General features: G+C 51.2%; 1 protein-coding gene across 2 annotated transcripts in view; it reads right to left on the bottom strand.

Annotated features, from left to right (window-relative positions):
* Positions 1-11,464, bottom strand: part of ADGRB1 (adhesion G protein-coupled receptor B1) — a 311,804-nt gene that overhangs the window by 172,025 nt on the left and 128,315 nt on the right. For both annotated transcript variants that reach the window (XM_019553467.1, XM_019553473.1), the window contains exon 3: positions 6,917-7,075. In XM_019553467.1, the coding sequence (XP_019409012.1) occupies positions 6,917-7,075 (159 nt within the window). The remainder of the gene's footprint in view (positions 1-6,916; positions 7,076-11,464) is intronic.

Raw genomic sequence — 11,464 nt, 5'->3', positions numbered from 1 at the left:
CAGACTAGCGAGTGTGCTCCGGGAGAGGGGTCGGCCGAGCATAAGGCGCCCCTAGGGAGGCATTCGGAGTCTGGAAGGTGGGCGGGCGCAGGGGGGGTGGGCGGCTCAATGCAGGAGCGCCCCCTACTGGCCCGCCACAGTGACGTGAATGAGATGGGGGTTTACAGCCTGTCTGAAGAAGAGGAGGCTGCCAATGCAGAGAGAGCACATCATCCGTGCCTGTGTGCTCACAGCTGGAGAGCCACTTCCTGCAGGCCCGTTTCTGCACCTCGCTGCCAAAAAGACACCAAGCAAATAGAGGAGAGTCCAGAATAGGGCATCAGATATGCTCAAAGGGCCGGAGCACTGGATTTCATAGAAACATAGGGCTGGAAGGGACCTCCAAAAGTCACAACCAGTCCAACCCTCTGCCTGAGGAAGCATTGCCCCTATCCAAACCATAATCTAACAGCGGTCAGGGTGTTGATTATGAACCACTTAAAACAAGGGCCACTGATACATCTCAATGGGGCAGATGCTGGAGAAGGAGAGGTGGCAACAAGGAGTCATGGGATACAGCTAAGAAAGAGGGATTCTCCAGCTCGTCTTCATGCACAGACAGAAGACGTGTCATTCCCTTGAAGTCAAGGACCCCGTGATGATAGACCAGGCAAAAATCTGGCCTGGGTTTCAATCTGAGCCGCTGAAACTGCTGGTTCTTTGCATCATCAGTGAGTCCCCGTCACGAAACACGCTGCTGAAGGCAAGAGGCAATCAAGCTATAGCAGCTAGTGATGCACAGGACAAGATGCTGCTCCACGTTGCAACGACTCTCAGCCTTGCCTGCAAAAAACAGCCGGGCTCTCGGTGCACACGCACAATGTCTCATCATTGTTGGTGGTTCCAGCAGAAAGGCTATTTTTAATGAAGGTTGGGGGCGGCGGTAGAAAGTGAGGATGAGCCGCGGCCCTTTGAATGTCAGCGCAAACATATGCATGTCTCCATATATATTGATTTTAAATGCTATAGCATGAGGGCCACATCCTGATCTCCGCTGCATTAATGTAAAGACAGAGGCGGCCCGCTGAAATCAAAAAGGTCCCTCTAGATCTGCCGGCGTGTACTGGCGGCAGAATCAAGCCCTGATTGTCTCTGGAACGTGAACGGAGAAGTCTGGGAGCTGCAAATTCAGAAATGTCAGCTCTGGTTTGGCACTGCCTTCCCCAGACTGGATGGCACCATTTCAGCTGGCTCGGGGGCAGGTTTTCTTCCCTGGGAACAAGCACAGGCTGTCTGCATCTTTGAGCTCTCCTAGGTTTGCAGCGCTGCTAAGCTCTGGCATTGGCATCGGGCTGTGATGCACCCTCCCTGCTACCTTCCCCCATGCACTGATGCCACCCAAGCCCGCAGTCAGCCCGGTCTCCAGAAAGGTTGCTGTACCCGGCTCTTCGCTATCAGCATCACAGCAGAAACCCTTCGATGCCAAGGATGGAGGGGAGCATCTCACTCAGCTGCTATCATACAGCTACCTTGAGCCAAGCCCCGAAGATGGCAGAAACCTCCTCGTCTGCCCCAGGAAGGGCATGCAATTGGGTTCCTGATTTCAGGGTTGAGGGTAGTTTTATGTAGAGTTTAGATGATGGATATGTATGGGTTGGTTTGTACAGGGGTTAGACTACATGACCTCTGGAGGAGGTCCCTCTGCAGGCCCCCTCCACAACTTTTGTGAATTAAGCAGCATCCCATTTCAAAACCTGGCCTATCTCCTAGTAGTCTTCTTCAAAGGTTGTTAGGGCACCTCACGTTTCACCCTGGTTGAAAATCACTGGTTTAAAACATGAGGTTTTTGCTCTTGGACAAAATGCACAACTATCCCTGGAAGCTGGTAAGTGCCTTGTGCTGGCATCAAAGGGTGTCATTTGGCCATAAGGGCATGAAGAAAACGGGGACCGGGCCTTGCTTGTAGGCTATGCAGAGGTGACGGCAAAGACAGAGCCCCAAAGCAGTGGAAATGCCAAGCACGGCCCTAGTTTCTAAGATCTTTCAGCAGCTGCTAGCTGGCAACTCACTCATTTTGCTGCATCTGTTCATAGGATCATAGGAAAACAGGGCTGGAAGGTGAATTCATCTAGTCCAACTGTTTTTTCAATTCCAAATGACACTGAAAACTATTGCAAGTCCTCTCAGGTCTGAAAAACCAGACACCAATGTGCATATTAAATCATCCAACTAAAGACATGGGCAGACGTTCACATGTCCTGGGATAATTTGCACTGATTTTATATAACAATGCAAATCATACTGGCATAGGGAAGGGACAGACAGCAATCCCACAGCAGTTCACACCTTGCTGTTGGGAAGTGGGTAGTTCCTCACTTGCTTTTTAACATACCAGGATGGAGGCATGCACCCCACCCCTTATTCTTTTCAGGGATAATTCTCCATCAGCTTGGGCAAAGCTACCCTGGCTTAGGGAGCCACATGATGAGTCCCTTGCCTTTTTGCACTGGTATAAAACCAGGTACAGCTCATCTACGCCAGCACACTTAGGCTAGATATCAGGAGGCGCGACTTCACGGTCAGGGTGGCTAGGATCTGGAACCAACTCCCAAGAGAAGAGGTGCTGGCTCCTACCCTGGGGGGCTTTAAGAGGAGGCTAGATGAACATCTTGCTGGGGTCTTTTGACCCCAGTACTCTTTCCTGCCATGGCAGGGGGTCAGACTAGATGATCTACTCAGGTCCCTTCCGACCCTAGGAACTATGAAACTATGAAACTTTCCAGCTGATTTTTAGGATGTATTTCAGGGCATCATTGGCGTAGGAGACATGCAGTAGCACAAAAGAGGCTCTGTCTACCTAGCATCCATCGCCAGGACAATGCCAAATAAAAGCAACAGAAGTCACCACCAGACCCTCAGCTATGGTAAAACATGGTCCTACCACAAGTTGCCCTGATTTGCACCAGTTGAGAACCTGAGCCAGTTAGTGCAAGAGACGGTGGTTTCCTCCTGGCCTGGAGCATTGCCAATAAACCACATACACTCAGGTCCAGCTCTTCAAGGCCACTTTGAAGGACGTTAGGGAGGGCAAGCTGGAGCAGAAGAGGGTGAGCATTTCCTCCCAGAGGCTGTGAAGATCTCTGCTCTACTCTTAGCCCACCTCCTTTACCTGGGCAGTTTAATCTTTGGTTGGTTTGTTTCTGGAGATGGAATAAGTTTCTAGGCTGCATCCCTGTCCTTTCCTTTTGCATGGCTACTTTGCAGTGCGTGCAGAAGGCCTGGCGGTCAAGTGGAGAGGGTTTGGGGTTTTTTTCCTTTTCATTCTTTGTGTTAGAAATTCAGGTCTCGTCTCCTCCGTGGTAGCTGGAGAACTAATGAAGTGAGAACAGAGACGAGCTTAAACCTTGAGCAACTCTGAGCAGAAAAGGTTTTGCAGTCACTTCCTTCAAAAAGCTGCTTTGGAGAAGGAGCATTTATGTGGCTCTGACACCTAGCAAAAGCCCGGGAAGAGCTCACAATAGCACGCTCTGCCATGGCTGGGAAGCAGTCCAGGAAAACAAAGGCAGATTTGAACTGACACGCTTGAGATCCCAATATATATATTTATATTTAAAGAAGAAATCACACAGGCAGGGAGGATTTAAAGCTGACCCTCTTTCAGGCCATTTGTGTGTGCCATAAAGCTGCAAAAAGAGCATGCACAGAATATGTTAAAAGCCCTTTCTTCAGGTCATCTTTACGTTTGCAGAATAGACGGGAAGGAGTCACTAAAAATACACGGAGGATGTGTGGCCCCGGGCACAAATGCTCAAAGATGGTTAGAAGGGTCTTGGATGGAGGAGTCAGGATGCCACGGGGGGGAGAGTGGACGGACCTGAGCAAAGGGGCTCTGCATTGCTTCGTGTTTGCTGCAAATCAGGGCTCTCAAAAAATGGGCCCGCACTCCTGAAGGATGCTTCACTAGCCACAAGCCTGGTCAACACTGGAAAATCAGTTGAGTACTTCTCAATTAACCTTTAAAGTGGATTTGCCATGGTGCAGACCCTTTTATTCTGAATTAGGGTGCTCTCAATTCAGAGTCCACTAACTTTGCATCATTCGGGCCACGTTAACTCAGAATAAGAGAGGTCACATGGGGAGTCAAGGCAACTTGGCAAATTTGTTTTAAATCCACTGCTGCAGGTAATTCGGGTTAATTTTCCTAACTGCCTCCATGCAGACAGTAGCAGGATGGGTCACATCTCACCCATGCACAGCAAAGGAATCCAAGTTGCCTGAGACCCTGGAAGTCAGTGGCAGTGCTGGGAATATAGAAACTAGGCTCCTAACCTATGTTTTGAGCAAAAAACTGCCTCTCTCTTTCTGCTGCACAGAGCCAAGGGAAATGAGTGCTCACTAGGACTTCTGCTGTGGCTAACACCACTTATTCTGCACCAGTATGACCAGCATCCAGCGCCCTGGTATCAATGGTCTGTCAGCATCTTAGCTCAGGGCCACCTCACCCCATTCAACATCATGGCTATGTGATTCGTGTTAATGCAGCTTAGCTCTGCCCCTTCTTTAGGGAGTGAACCCACCTATCAGTGTTTACAAGTCAGCTGCTGTGTTGTCAGGGTCAATGGCAGTTTTCCAAAGAATTTAGAATATGGATATGTACGGGACGGTTTGGAAAGGGATGGTGGAAGGGTGGGGGATAGTAAATATGATGGGGGGTAGGGCTAGGATTCAGAGAGACCTCAATAGATTGGAGTATTGGATCTAAAGAAATCTCAGGAGGTTCAACAAGGACAAGTGCAAAGTCCTGCACTGGGGAGGGAGCAATCCCCTGCACTGGTGCAGACTGGGGGGTGACGGGCTGGGCAGCAGCTCTGCAGAAAAGGAGCTGGGCGGACAGGGGACAAGAAGCTGGACAGGAGCCGGCAGTGTGCCCGTGGTGCCAAGCAGGCGACCGGCATCCTGGGCTGCATCGGCAGGAGCGTTGCCGGCAGATCGAGGGTAGTGATTCTTCCCCTCTATTCAGCACTGGGGAAGCCACATCTGGAGTCCTGTGTCCAGCTGTGGGCTCCCCACTACAGAAAGGATGTGCACAGGTTGGAGACAGTCCAGTGAAGGGCAACAAAAATGGTTGTGGGGCTGGGGGACAGGACTGGTGAGAAGAGGCTGAGGGAAATGGGCTAATTTAGACTGCAGAAAAGAAGACCGAGGGGGATTGAACAGCAGCCTTCACCTGCCTGCAGGGGGGCTGCAAAGAGGATGGCGCTGGGCTGGTCTCAGTGGGGGCAGACGACAGGACAAGGAGCAATGGGCTCAAGCTGCAGCAAGGGAAGTTGAGGCTGGATATTAAAAAAACACTTCCTGAAAAGTAATAAAACACTGGAAGACATTACCCAGAGAGGTGGTGGAGTCTCCATCCTTGGAGATTTTGAAGACCCGGTTGGACAAAGCCGTGGCTGGGATGATGTAGCTGGGGCTGGTCCTGCTTGTAGCAGGGGGTTGCACTAGATGTGACCTCCTGAGCTCCCTTCAACCCTCATTTTCTGTGATTCTAGGATCCCTCCTCAGGCAGGGGTTGGACTAGATGACCTCTGGAGGTCCCTTCCCTTCCTGGAGGCCCTGCTTCTCTATGATTTCCCTATGATTTCTCTGCTAATGTTAAGCTGGTTCTTTAGCTCAGGCAGTGACAAACCAGATGTTGAGAGCCAAGGTCCCAAGCCCCGAGCTCACAGCTGTTGTGCTAACTCTCTTCCACCCGGGCTCCCGCCATTAGCAGCAGCAGAGGGACTTATTGACCAAATGTTGCAAGCTGAAGCAGGACCTTGGTGACAAATCAACTGCCGGGAGTGGAGATGATGAAATCTAATATGAAGCAAAGTGCCTTAATGAAGGGGAGGAAAAGCCTAATTGTGGTGTGATTTCACTTTATGGAAGTGGTAAAAAATGCATGAAGTCATTTTAGCCCTTATTAGAGGAATCCATTTCTGTCCTTCCATTTGAACTTCTCCTTTGTCAGCGAGTCCACTTCCCCGCCTTTGAAGACTGTTGAACTTTGCCTAGTTAGAGGACTTAATCAAACATACTTCACTGCTAATTTGAAACAAAAAGGAAGGGAATAATTATAATCAGAGGCATTTGCTTGCATTAGCCAGGCTGGAGGGTTTTTTTCCACCCCCCTTCTCCATTTTGGTAATGCAAAGGAAGTGCTTGAAATGGAAATGCCTGAAAACACAGGCTTGAATCATCCGTACCTCTCTGGTGCCCGGCACTGACCGACTGTCCTCTGCTCTCTGCAGCAAGGGGGATACTAAGGGGGTGCGTGAGGTGAAAAGGCTCCAGCTGCTATCCACTCTCCTAAAAACGCTGCTATCCAAACTACAGCCCAGACCTTGCCATGCTCATTAGTCTTCCTTAGCATCTTCCTAATCCACAGATCTCAAAGCACTTTACAGAGGAGGAGGAAATAGCTCTGCAGACGGGGAATCTGAGTCAGGGAACAGTGAGATGCCCACAACAACAACTTCGTCAAGAAGAGACAACCCCTAGATGCAGGCTGTATCCCCACGCTGGGTATCTTAGCTGGAGTACTACGGCCCTTGCAGATTATATCATCCCAATGGCAAGGAAGGGAAGGGGGGTCTCATTCCAGTCTTCAATCTGTGGTGCCCTTGGATCCAAGACTCCCCTCTTCGAACGGATCAGCCCCACGGCAAGCTCTGCCTTTTCCAAAGGGTGCATCTGAGAGTGGGTTAGGGCCGAGCAATGCGCCAGCAACCCCTTTGCGTGGTGCTATCACACATGCAGATGCTCAGATGCAGCCCTTGAAAAATTCAGCCCCGCGTTGAACGCACCTTTTTTATCTACTGCCCTGGGGCTACAGCACCATAACTCCCAGGAAGCCCCGATCCCTCACACGCGTGCCCTGGCACATGTCCCCACTTACTATTGCATGCCTTTCTATTGCACAGTCTTCCTTCCTCCAGGACTCCCTCGCAGACGAGGCTTTTGTCAGGAAGGGACTTGCAGGTCCGCGTGCGCGTTTGGAGACCTCCCCCGCAGTCCTTGGTGCAGTCTCCCCACGTGGACCACGCGTTCCAACCACCTGAGCAAAACCGGAAAAGCCCCGTCAGCTTCGACCGGCCCGGGCGGCGGGGAAGAACCAGGGCCAGAGCAGATGGTGCATGCAGAGGCCCCGATGCCCACCGGGTAGCCTCCCACTGCAAAACCTGAGGCTAAAGGGGCCTTTTATACGAGCAGGGATGGCCCGGGTGTTGTAGCACAGGGATGGGATGGCAACTCCCTTGCTTTCGTTAACGTGAGGAGTGCACCCCCAGTTCTACCAGCAGTCCCCGTGGAGTCCTTACCCCACTTCTGGCCACCCATTTCTTTTATCCTTTTCTCAGGCTCTGAATGCATGACATTATAGCGACATAAAAGTAAGCAGACACACAACTTACAGACCTACACCGGTGTAACTCATTGCAATCCAGAGTAGAAATCTCAGGCTCTGAACACACAATAGCAACATAAGAGTGAGCAGATGCACAACGTACAGACCTAAACCGATGTAACGCACTGCAATTCAGGGCAGATATCTCAAGCTCTGGACACACAACATATTATAGCGACATAAAAGTGAGCAGACGCACAATTTACAGACCTACACCAGTGCAACTCACTGCAGTTCAGGGTAGAAATCTCAGGCTCTGAACGCACGACCTATTATAGCGACACAAAAGTGAGCACATGCACAATTTACAGACCATACCCAATGCAACTCACTGCAATCCAGAGTAGAAATACCCCTGAGAGCAGCAAGGAAAAACGTCCATCTATTCTGGTATAGGTGTTGTGTGCCCACAGCTTATCCCAGGATAACTTTGTTTGCTCTGCTTGTACCAACTGATGAGGTGCTATAAGAGCAGCTGTTGCCTGAGAGAGGCGATTACCTGTCTGCTCTGGAACAGCATACGATTCAGATGAGTGTAAAACACCTGCATCTATTACACTAGTGTAAACTCATTGTGCCCCCAGACCGTGGTACGGAGAATCTCCGCTGCAGCAATCCTTCCTGTTGCATCAAAAGGGGTGTGTTATCAAATGCCAGAGAAACAGCACAAGTGTACGCTGCTTCAAAAGCACTGTCTCTCTTCATACACATGTGCACACATGCATGCACACACAAGCAACAGGAACAGTTACAAGAGGGACCCCTTGTTGTCCATCCCCACCCCCCACCCCCCTCCAATATGCTGAGCTGCCATTTCTTCTGCAATGTATTCGCCACCTACCCACCTGTTCACAGGCAAACACTTCTGTCCCCAAAATCAGCCCTGGGACCCCTTGAGCATCCCACAATACTGACTTACCCTCTGCCATAAGAACTGGGTCGTCCTCATCCTTGTCTTTTCTCCAACAGAGTCAAGCAGCAGATGCTGTAGGGACCATCTAAGGATGGGGCAGTGTGACCCACCCACTGTCAGACCCTCCCGGAACAGGACTGTTGTGTTTCACAGCCCTTTGTGGACTTGTCAGTTGTGCCCCATCCCTTCTCAACGTGCTACAACCTGCTGTACCCCCACTTCAACAGACAGCACTGGATGGCATGCCACACTGCCCTGGTTTCAGGGGAGGGAGCCCATTGCCTCTCCGGGAATGCACTCAGCGCAAAGCACTCTGGTTGTGTGCTGAAGGCAAGCTACCCAGACCAATACTGGTATCCTACAAACTTGTCCTTAAAATCATAGAAAATGAGGGTCTGAAGGGACCTCCAGAGGTCACATCCAGTCCAACCCCCTGCCCCAACTACATCATCCCAGCCAAGGCTTTGCCTACCCAGGTCTTAAAAACCTCCAAGGATGAAGATTGCACCACCTCTCTGGGTAGCCCATTTCAGTGCTTTACTACCCTCCTAGTGAGAGAGTTTTTTCTTAATATCCAGCTTCCCTTGCTGCAACTCAACTTCCCTTGCTGCAGCCTGAGCCCATTGCTCCTTGTCCTGCCACCTGCCACCACTGAGACCAGTCCAGCTCCGTCCTCTTTGCAACCCCCCTGCAGGGAGGTGAAGGCTGCTATTAAAATAGCCTTTGAAGGAGTGATTATCAGCCAGGGTGCTGCAGCACCCTGGGGTGCCCCGAGATCCTTTTATGTACCACAGAGTGCCATGCAATATTAGCACTGTGAGGTGTGCAAACACTCGCGCACACATCCCAAGGTAAAACCAGAGGTTTCAATAGAAATCCAGAGTATCCAATCCATTCTGCCCTGCTTAATGAGTTCTTTGCAACAGAAAAAAATATCTCAGCATTTTTCCATAGTCGAAGGAGGAGTGAACACCAAGAATTCACTTTTTTCAAGGGGGCCTTGAGTCTATAAAAGATTGAGAACCATTGCTTTGGAGGGTTATCCCTGCTAAACACAAGGCTGCAGTTCAGTGTCCCTGATCCTGTCCTGCCTTAGTCTCAGCAGGAAGATGAGCAGAAATCCCTGGACTTGGAGCTACATCTGTACAGTGCAAGGCCTGAAGGGAAAGAGGCTGGAGCTGGGCTGTTCCCAGTGGGGGCAGACGACAGGACAAGGAGCAATGGGCTCCAGCTGCAGCAAGGGAAGTTGAGGTTAGATATTAGGAAAAACTTTTTTCACCACGACAGCAGCAAAGCATTGGAACAGGCTACCCAGAGAGGTGGTGGGCTCCATCCTTAGAGGTTTTGAAGACCCACCTAAGTAAACCCTTCTCTGAGATGATCAAGTTGGGGCTGGTCCTGCTTTGAGCAGGGGGATCATGGGATCTCCAACCCTCATTTCCTATGATTTTCAAACTGCTATAATGTGCTGCACTGACCTCCAGTGTAATATGGGCCATAGAGGCCCAGCCAGGGACTCTTGCAGGAGCCCAGCAACATGGGGATGAGTTTGGAAGCTGAGTTTTGGAAGACGCATGGCTTCCTGTGAGGCTTGTCTATGCAGCATTGGCAGGCAGTTTTGGGAAAGCATGATCTACCCATGTCCCACCAACCCAAAATCGGAGATGAGCTCCATAGTCACCCACGAGGCTGCCTCCTCTCAGATCTGCCAAAAAACCAGGGCTCGAGATCGGGTCGAGGGGGCGGGGGCAGCATTGGGCATGAATTCAGAGCAGCTTCACTGCCCTTCAGTGCTGGAGGCGGTCGCCGGCTCAGATCGGTGGGACAGGCTCAGACCTGCTGCGGATTTAATAACGTGGTATGCAAAAGCATGCACGCACGGGAAGCAATGAAGAACCTGAAATGGCCCCTGGTAGGAGGTTTGCTTCCTGCTTGGTGCATTTAGCAAAGACAGAGACCAGGCAGCTGCATGAGCAGCTTCAAACCCGGATGCTACAAACAGCTGGGGATGCAGACTCATCCCTCCAAGCCAATCCTCCCACCCCCAGGGCCCCTCCAGAGACACAAAAAGGGGTCAGCCTTCATTAGCAAGGTGCCTGTTCCCATGCCGTGGTCTATCCAGCTGCTCTCTCTCTAATTACAGGTCGTGCTATGGGTCGGGCTGGCGCCAGCTAGGATGAGGCTCAGGGCCTGGGCTAAGCTCAGAGGCAGCAGTAAGGCTCTGGGCTACTTAATTTGGATGACTTCCTTAATAAAAACAGGGAAATGAATTTTGCTTTTCATGGAGCTGCAGGGATCGAGCAGTGAGCAATGCCTGCATCACCCTGCCTCAAGGCAATGCAGGATTGCTCCCTCCTGTTAACAACGTTTTGGCCATGCCTATCCCTCCCAGCCAAGAACAGGGTTAAATGCACACAGGGAGAGACAGACCTGACCCAAGTAACCTGCAATCCAGACAGGCACAACAGGCAAAGCAGGGGAGGAAAGAGACACTGGGCTACCCTCCATCTGCATCACCACCAGGGATGGAGAGCATGACTTGGCCGAGGTTACCCAGGGAGTCTGTGGCAAGGTGAAGAACCAATCCCCAAATCCCTAGATCCTGGACCAGGCCTTTGCAGCCCATCTGCTACCATGGGGGATTGCCAGCAGTGCCCATGGACTGATTTGGCTGGTATCACATCTGGCTTCAGCCTGGACCCCTGGTACCTGATGGGCCAAGGAGGCTCAGCTGGGCCTTGGACCCTGTTATTTTTATCCAGAGCCTTAGGCACTAGTGCCTACAGCACTATGCACTAGGAGACTGCACCTTAAGTCTTCAGGGACTGCCCAGTTCCTCCATAGTCTGGCAGACACCACTAGCCACCAATAGCCAAGCAATGGGATCCTTAATCCCCCCCACTCTCACATCAACGCCAGCCCTGTACTATAGCCAGGTACCCTCCTCAACCTCCTCTGCATGTTTGTAGAGGGATAGCCAGGCCTCCTCTTAGCTCTCACTCACACCAGCAGCTGACCTAAGTCGGTCTTCCCATCCTTAGGAAAAGCAAGGGCAATGCTGGACCCCTGCTAAACCAGATGGGGCAACTGACAACTGACGCCCAGGAAAAAGCCAACCTATTAAATAG

Source organism: Crocodylus porosus, unplaced genomic scaffold, assembly GCF_001723895.1.
Source record: "Crocodylus porosus isolate Cpor-Errol unplaced genomic scaffold, CroPor_comp1, whole genome shotgun sequence".
In the NCBI taxonomy this organism is placed as follows: domain Eukaryota; kingdom Metazoa; phylum Chordata; order Crocodylia; family Crocodylidae; genus Crocodylus; species Crocodylus porosus.
This window is presented reverse-complemented; position numbering and strand designations above follow the sequence as displayed.